The 9,572-nt window shown below is 38.7% G+C and overlaps 1 protein-coding gene across 1 annotated transcript; it reads left to right on the plus strand.

Annotated features, from left to right (window-relative positions):
- Positions 1 to 6,166: 6,166 nt before the first annotated feature.
- Positions 6,167 to 9,062, plus strand: LOC109114778 (glycosyltransferase BC10-like). The gene is given in 2 exon segments (XM_088890972.1): positions 6,167 to 6,419; positions 8,316 to 9,062. Coding segments are annotated over 2 exon segments (627 nt in total). The 5' UTR covers positions 6,167 to 6,202; the 3' UTR covers positions 8,726 to 9,062.
- The last annotated feature ends 510 nt before the right edge of the window (positions 9,063 to 9,572 follow it).

Here is a 9,572-nt window from a genome sequence, read left to right on the forward strand (position 1 = left end):
TTCAAGCTGCTATGGATGAAGTCTCTTCTCTTAGAATTGGGCATTCTCTCCAGTTCCTCTCCTCCTATACTATGGTGTGACAACATTGGAGCCACTTATCTTGCTGCTAATCTTGTATTTCACTCCAAAGCCAAGCACATCGAAATTTATGTTCATTTTGTTCGTGAACATGTTGCTTGAAAGAACCTTCGTATACACTATATCTCTTCCAAGGATCAGGTCATTGATACCCTTACTAAGCCACTAAGCAGTATGCATTTTGGCATCCTTCGTGACAAGCTTCACGTTCATTCCCCGCATTTAGTTTGAGGGGGGGGGGGGGGTGTTAGCTGATGCTGTGACGTGCCCATGCACATCACTTCTCTTCTCTTCTTATCCTATCTCCTCTCCTAACTTCTCTCTCTTGTATTTATCTCCTAACTAGTGTACATACTCATGTATATATTCTCACTTTGACACTCAATGAATGAATTGAATTTGCCAAGTCTGATACTTTGTTCAGGAATTAGAAAAAGCTCTATTGGTGGAGCCACCTATTGTATCATTAATCCGCTACATCGTTAGTCGTTAATCGACATCTTCATGTGCTGTGATGCTCAAATGTTCCTCAGATACAGCTGAACCTTCAAGTCCATAGATCTTAAGGGGAAAGTTGGACTTGAACTTGGCTCGAACAAGTTAACACCTGAGAGGAAAAGGACTTCCCTTAGAGGGAAGAATGCCTCTGATCAATTAGAGAACTTGAAACATGTAGATAATTGGCATCTTCATGTGGGAGGCTATCTACTAATGCCTTAACAAGAAGCGTGGATCTTATTGATAAGAGCAAACAAATGGCTTCTTTAACACTTCAGAATCACTTGCAAAACCTGAACTGAAGACTCCTCCCATTGGTAGATTTATAGAGTTTTGAAATCGCCTGCGAAAACCATACTAAAGACAGTTGTGTTGTAGGGTTTCGTGTTTGAGCTTTGCATTTTCTAAGCCGCAGGGGTCTGACAACATTGCAATATCGGTGGAGCTTACGATTTGAGTTAAGCGCAATGGATATGTAAACAGTAAACTAGATCCAAGCTTCAATATAGCACAGCTTGGGAACCATAATCTTTAATCCTTTGTGGAGGTTACTTTCTGCTCCTTTATGCCTCTCCTCTATCTCGTCACTTTGTTCTTCGTCGAAGATGATGAATAGTAACTATCCAGATCAAAGGATTTCTCGATCACCTGTGCCCCACTACACCTTGCCAGATATAAAGGGGGCTTGTGGTTCTTCAGATACTATAAAAATGTGTTCTGGTCTCAATGGGATTGAGCACATTTTAGAGCATCCATGAGAGCATTGGAGATTGGTGGTTTGAGTACAGGGGAGAGGTTTTGTGCCAATGGATCGAAATTTATAAAGCAATAATTTCTCAGCTATCTCTGTGCGAGGCAACAATCTCTCCAACAAGTTTCTAAATTTGGGTTCCTAGAGAACCTATATTTCTTGGACACCAACGACAATAAGATCTCTGGGGGCATCCCAATGAACTTCCTGGGGTCCTTGGTTGAGCTTTTGATGAGAAACAACTATCTAGAAAGACATTTTTCCGGCAAAGTTTGATTTTCCTATCGTTCTCCCCTTATCGTGTAGCAACTCGGACTTATATTCCATAACTTCAATCCTTTAATCCGAAGGTAGTTAGGATATAGATCTCACCTTTGAGAAAAGTCACGTGAATGGGCTTTTCTTGGCCTCAAAGGTTGATTTTTCCAGTGATTTGTAGCAACCCTATCTCTGTCGCTTCTTTGATTAGTGGATGGTGTTGGATTTTAATCTCTAATGAGATTAAATGCAATGGGATTTGATTGATCAATTACATGAAAAATACATCTGCACACTTGTCTTAGAAAATAGTTTTCTTTTATTAAAACCAGTTTTTAACTTGTCCTGTATTGGAAAATTACCAAACTTGTTTTGAGTTTTTAAATAGGAGCTTATTCACACTCCTTAGAAATAAAGAGGAGAGTATGGAGGCTTGCTACCACACAACACGTGCGTATGCGTGTGTGCGTTGCAATGATGTGCACTTTGCTCGCACCCACGTGGCTTGCGAAGGGAGGCTTTGATTTTGATGCGAGGCTGACTATTGATGTTTCAACAGTCATGATTCGATCAGGTGTGGTAAAGAGGCACTATTCAAAATTAACAGTCATTAGCTGTTAACTACCTATTTAAAAGATAATGTTTGAAATTGTGATTGTTCAATAAGCCTTTTCTAAGCCAACACCTTCTTTTGGTCCATAACTCTTTAGAAATTATTTAAGGAGTGTGAATCAAGGAAATGCACACACAAGTTTTTCAAAAATCACTTTTATCTCTCTTAGTTCGATCTGCTACTGTTTCACAAAAGGTTTGATTCTTTGGAGACTCTTCAACTTTGTTGGTTATAGATTCTTGTCTAAGGCTCTGTTGTATCTTGGAAATGAAATTGCTTATAACCCAATAGCAAACTCAGTAAAACTGAGTGGGGGCAAATAACGTTCTAAAGACAGTGTCTTCACACACGCCTTAGAGCTTCTCCTCCAAGTTTCAATGACCTCAACTTCCTAACAGATGGGGCCACCAATGGAGAAGACAAGAAAGCTTTGCAAGCAATTTCCGCTCGCTCAAGACGGGGGTGTTTTTCCTACAACAGATTAAGATGGAGGTGTTTTTTCACTCGCTCGCTAACCACACTCACTACTCCAGCTCGCACACTGTTTAGGAGTTAGAAAATGCTCTAATTGGTGGAGCCACCTACTGGATCATTAATCCACTGCATCATTAATCGTTAATCAACATCTTCATGTGCTATGACGCTCAAATGTTGCTCAGATACAGCTGAACCTTCGAGCCCATAGATCTTAAGGGGCATGTTGGACTTGAACTTGGATCGAACAAGTTAACACCTGAGAGGAAAAGGACTTCCCTTAGAGGGAAGAATGCCTCTGATCAATCAGAGAACTTGAAACCTGTAGGTAATTGGCATCTTCGTGTGGTAGATCAACATTGACAGATTGGCAAAACAAGTGGGAAGCTATCTGCTAATGCCTTAACAAGAAGCATAGATCTTACTTATAAGAGCAAACAAATGGCTTCTTTAACACTTAAGAGTTGCTTGCCAAACCCGACTTGAAGACTCCTCCCATTGGTTGATTTACAGAGTTTTGGAATTGCCTACAAAAACCATACTGAAGATGGTTGTATCTCAGGTTTCATCTTTGAGCTCTGCATTTTCTAAGCCGCAAGGATCTAATGCCATTGCAAAACCGGCGGAGCTTACAATTTGAGTTAAGCGCAAAATGGACATTTCATCCCTTCTGTCAATATTTTAATGGCAATGATAATTTTCCAAAACAGTAGGGATAGTGTTAGGCAATAGTCAAAGAATAGGAACTACTTGGTCAATTAGATAAACCATAAAGATAGTTTAAGAAATTTACCCTATATATTATCATCATCATCATCTATATTGTAAAACTAATAACCTCTTGTGAAGAGACCCATGGGATGCACGAACTGGTATTAAAAGTTGCCTAGCTCTAATAAAAAGATGAGATTCAGTTTTCTAACAAAAGGAAACCTAATTAAGGAAAACAAATTAAATTGGTTGTGGGGTTTTTAAATAGCCTTATGTTTATGTTAGTGTTTTTTATTTTTTAAATATTCAAAAATCACAAAATTTTGAGAAATTAAAAAGCAAAGAGAGGAGAGGAGAATAAGCTATACGACCACTTCATTTTATATATGATTTCCCACAGGCTTGGTTCGACTTGTTCTTAGCAGAATGGAATAAGGAATTCTCCTTAGCCTTAGGCTAAAATTAAATGTTAGGTTGGGATTTGTAGTTTGGAAACAAGATTCCAAATATACAATTTGTATATGGACTATGGTCCTACAATACCAAATCTAAGACCTCGTAGATCCTATCATTTTTCTTGCAACTTGAATTTCATATTTTACAGTTATAACTCTATTTGGCCAATTTCAACAAGACTTCATCAGGACACTTAATCAAATTTGTATAAATGACACTTTAATGCCCACACTAAAGTTACATTTATAATTGAAAAGATATTTCACTGAAAACCTAACTCTCACTCTTTACCACCCACGTGCATAGAATGGAATTGATGATCGAGGCCTTTTTCTTTGTACACTGATGATTTATGACCTTTTATAGCTGATTATGACTTGGTTGATATACAGTTCAAAACCAAGCAAATAGGCTAAGTTTGGGAAGGCTACAAGTACAAATATATACAGTATAATTTAAAAATACCAATTACAAGACTTCATTATGCATATTTGTATTTGCATCTTCCCAGATTGAACTATAGGCTTGGTTGTCATGCAAATGCAAATATATACTTTGCATAATTATCTCTTTTTGTTTATGAATATAAAGTGGGCTGATATTTTTAAAACATTTTTATATTTTTTTTGTTTATTTGAAATCATCGCAAAGTGTAAGCCCCATCATTAAATGCTCTAACTACCTATGTTCAAATAGTTGAAACTTAGATTCGTCAAGAAGCGCAATTTCAAGAAGATCACAAATTTGTATCCAAACAATTGATATAGTATAAAAATATCAGAAAATGCATTTTTAATTTCTTAATCATTATACTTTACATATCAAACAAATTTTCACGAATCCAAACTAAGATACACAAATACCCCAATTTAATGTTTGTGTCACAAATAAACACAGCCATAAGCTCAGTTTGAAAGGATTGCAAATACAAAAATATAGAGTGCAAAAGAGTGTATTTTGTTTGTATTTTCACTATACATATATATTTGTTTTTGTTCTCATTCCAAACTAAGCCACAAGTAAAATGGTCAGCATCATTGAATCAATGAGTGGGAAAGATACCAGTTTTATGGGTTTTCCTTATGTTGGCTTCTTTGCTCCCTACCTACACCTACAATGGTAAAAGTTTTGATATAATTTACATCAAAGTTAACGATCGCAAAGTCCTAACGCAATAACATCCATTTTTCATTGAAGAATTTTATTTTCTTCCATTTCTAGACCCAATTCTAACGCTTGCAAATGTGAAATTGTACATGCACATATCTGTTTGTGTCAACCTTGTACCCGTCAATCAAGGTGTTAATCTCTTGAGTGGGCCATACCTCCCACAGACTGATATGAAGGTTGACAGCTAGCATCTGATGATGATAGAGCCTAGAGGCTTGAGAATATGGCATGTCCAAATGCATTGATTATGGGAGTTGGTTGTGTGTATAAAGTGATGGCCTTTGTAAGCAAATATATTTCCCTTTTCTTGGGTAGAAAGAAAAACAACCATCTTTGCCCAGATCACTAATGGGCCAATGAGAGATGAGATCAGATCTGTGCCCCACAATGTCTCACAGCACATAATATCTTTCGATGATAACATTATCGAGAGATGTTCTCAATACACTACACGATGGGAATGTGATGTGGGACATGGCTGTGCAGATGTGAATTCAATTTATACAAAGTAGATAAGTATTTTTTTTGTAGGAAAATTACTGAAATCTCTCCTAAAGTTTTTGCTTATTGCTGAAACTTTTCTTAAAGTTTGTAGTTCAAATCTGCACCCCACCCAGTTTTTCCCCACAAATGCTTCACACACTCACCATCCGCCATCTGTCCCTTCACATGAGAGACGCCAAATAGCACGTGCGGGGCTTCCGTTAGCCCCTACCCACCAAAAGTCCCATTTACGTGTTCAAACTCTTCATTCAACAGCTCCAGGTTAGGGCCAAAACCCTCTTCTCCCTCTCAAGTGCCTGACCCTAACTGCTTCTCCCTTGCTAGAGCATCTTCTCCTTCTCTGGCACCGGCACCTACAACGGCAACCGACGGTACTCTTCAGCCCATCTTTTCACCACATTTTTTATTTTTTATTTTTTTTCTGATATTTTTGTTTTCCAGATATCAGAGAAACTGACAGTAGAGTCATCTTCTCCTTCTCCGAGATTGGCACCTACAACAACAACCGGCAGAACTCTCCATCCCACCTTTCACCTCATTGTTTATTTTTTCTTTTTTTTTTTCTGATGTTTTTGTTTTCCGGATATCAGAGAAGCCGGTCTCCTTCTCTGTCACTGGCACCAAGATCCCTACGAAACCAACCCCCTTTAAGGTACCCATTCATCACCACATTTTGATGTTATCACTTAATGAGAAATTTTTGTTATTTTCAAACACCAAATTCTTGGTTTATCCCACTTTATCACCACATTTTCAGACACCAAATTCTATCAGAGGCATGCATTACCCTCTTCAACTTCTCCACAGTCTACGATTACCTCATTGGATCTACCAAATCCTTCGTAGAGGCTTATGATGAGCCAGGCCCAGTTGGTCGTGGCCGATACAGCCCCGACATGAAGCCACATTGAAGAGATGAGTTGGGCGAAATTTCAAAAATTCTTCTCTCTTCCATTTGGGAATCACATTCCTTGTTTTTAGAAAATCTTCATTTTCAATGATCAATCTTGAACCTAAACCAAACTAGATTTGAAACCAACAGGTAGGAGAGGGATGTACCTAATACGGACTAGCAGTAACTCCCAACGAAGGTATTCACACCAAAGGAAAATTCCAAAGACTACTCCCATTGAACATGACACAACGTAGGGTGGAGCAGAATCAGCAGGTTCTTCACAAGAACCGAATCCCTCAGCAAGAATTCGATGGAGGGAGTGTGAGCACGACTTCAGATCAATCTTTCTCCAAAGACGGATATCAAGAACACTTCTTGATCGCTCCTACAGTAGATATCGAACTGGCAATGGCGACAACAGGAGGAGGGCGCAAGAGCAAAAGATGGCACAGTCTTACTATAGCTGTCTTCTCTCTCTGTGATCTCAGATCTGATTTGATGAGATGTTGTCTAGAATGGTTTGCCCCCTCCTCCTTTTATAGCCTTAAAGAGAGCTCCTAATCTCATTAGGAGTTTCCTAATCCAAATCTGTATTTGGATCAGGAGTTCTCTTTAAGAGATAGGGATAAGCCCTTATCTTATTTGCAGATTAGATCATCCCTTCTAATCTTATTAGGAGTTTCCAGATCCAAATCTGTATTTGGATCTGGACTCTCTGAGTGGATAGGGATATCCCTATCCTATCTGCTGATCCTAATCCCAAATTCGCCCCCTTCTTTAACTAATCAAATTAGACCAGTTCGAATTGGGCTTTAGGCCCATTAAGTCCATTTGCTCACTTACCTTTCAAACTGCTACCTAGTTGAGTTTCCTTGTATGGTGTGGGACCCAAACATTGATCTACACATCAGCCACATAGTTTCAGCCTAGTCTCTATTACAAGGCCTGACCGAATTCATTGTTATGGGCAGTGAACCCCTGAGCCCATCACCACGGGCTCTTAATGGGCCCAACACTTACACTAAGTGGTCTCTGGGCCAAGCCACCTTATTAAAACCTAGGAACTGTGGGCAAATGCAAGATTAGCCCATCCGGTACTACCCTCAATGGTCTTACACTTAACCTCTCAGCCCATAATGATCAAACACTGCCCGACAAGAGAGGACCTCTCCCTCGGCTGCAAGGAACAGTGCTACACTCTCTACTCACATGGATCCCGGGAATTAAAACCTTTTGCAAACATTTCAAAACCATAATATATAAATATCTTTATATAAATATATTTTGCAAAACAAATTTCAACGATTGAAATCAACTGCTGGCAGTTTTGGTTTCCATCAGAGAGAGTGCATCCCCGATCATTACCTTTGTTCGACAAAGGGGTTGATCCTGTCATTATGATCACCCACTCAGATGATTTCTCAGACTGTCCCAACATACCCAGGTTTTGACCCCCTCTAAGGATCTCACTGATTGGCATATTAAAGATAGCCCAATCCGACACCTAGTGCAGTATCATAATCGAGTTTAGGGGTCAAGTGTAACATTCCAGTTTTGCCCACTTATCACTAAGGTCCAGGGCTATACTAGAATTCTGGTCCGGTTCAGAGTTTGAAGAAAACTTACACTACATGTACCTCAGGTCTCACCTTGGTAACTGAGACAGGCTACCCCAACCAATTTGGCGGCACATCAGTGTCAGCCTTAGCAGGATAAATCTCCCTAGACTTATCCAACGGCTGTAAACATTCTAAACTAACACAAGTCTCATATGTGTCCAGTTTAAGGATATTACCCAGAAATACAACATAATAACATAAATAAAATATGTACTTTATTCATTTACATTAAATGTCATAAGGTACATCATTCTGATTGAAGCTAAGGGCATATATTGTCTAACACACATATCAAACTTAGTTAATGGCGAAAGGGTGCTTAGTTGTTCGAGATGGACCAAGACCTGACCACCGAGATAGCCTCCGACCAGAAATATTTCTCTCTATTTAGGAGATACTGTAAGCCTTCGTGTTACTCAGATGAGCACTACATACCAACATTTTTGAGGTTGAAGTTCTTGGAGAAGAACTCTAACCGAAGCTTGACTTGGGTCGACTGGTCAAGAGGAGGACCACACCCTACCAGATTTATGAGAACAGATGTGACTGTAGAGCTTTTAGAGAGGATGAGGAGTGGAAGAACTTGCAAGTACAATGGCAAAACTACCAATGTTTGCTCTCTGTTTGCGAGAAAGTTCTATCCTAATACCTTGGATAGGCTATTGAGGTTTGCACCAAAAGTAATGAGGTTCAATTGATCATAATAGAGTCTATAGACCATACATAGACAATGGTTCGACCTTAGTTATTACTTAGGGCAGAAGAAAAGCAAATGCCCTTGATTTTTTTTTTTATCTTAATTTTCATTTCATTTGTTAAGGGCTTCAAGTAAGTCCCTAGGGATTTAAACCCTACTGAATAACAGGGTTCTTCACAATTTTGAGGGGTCCTGACGATTATGATATGTGGATCAGTCCCACCAGTGAATATGAAAGGAATGGCGACCATACAAATTGTTTCATTTTTTCTGTAATAAGAGTTCCTTCTGGTCCTAATTGTTAACCAACTGCATTGTAATTTCTTGGAATATTAATAAACGGATTCTTCATTTGTCAGTATTTTCAATTCTGTTTTTCCAATATTTCTTAATGCTTCATCTATTGGGTACATAAGAATTAAGGATGATTGAAACTGAGGAGTCCCAAAATGTTACAGGCCTTTCGTTCCATCAAGGACTCCCAATTTTCACAGTTAATAGGGAATTGTGTTTTGCTCAAATAAGTGAGAAAAAGAAAGTTGTGGTAAATTCGTTAATAATTGTAGAAAATGTCTCAAAAATTTTCTCACAATGCCAATTCTTATTTTTATTTATTTTCCAAGGTATCAAACACAGTGCCAATTCTTAACCCAACCTGCCCCAACACTGTGGGTCAGATTCTGGCTCCGACCACAATTTATTTCTCGTTCTGATTTTACTTTGGATGGCAGTTGCTTCTCCAATGTAACTTGTCCATGTTTAATATCAGTTATTTACGACGTCTGTACCGCGAACAACCTTCCAGGAATTGTTGTCTCCATGGCCAAATTTTATAGATCTGGTAGAGC

This window comes from Nelumbo nucifera, chromosome 7, assembly GCF_055504915.1.
Source record: "Nelumbo nucifera cultivar China Antique chromosome 7, China Antique-T2T, whole genome shotgun sequence".
Lineage (NCBI taxonomy): Eukaryota > Viridiplantae > Streptophyta > Magnoliopsida > Proteales > Nelumbonaceae > Nelumbo > Nelumbo nucifera.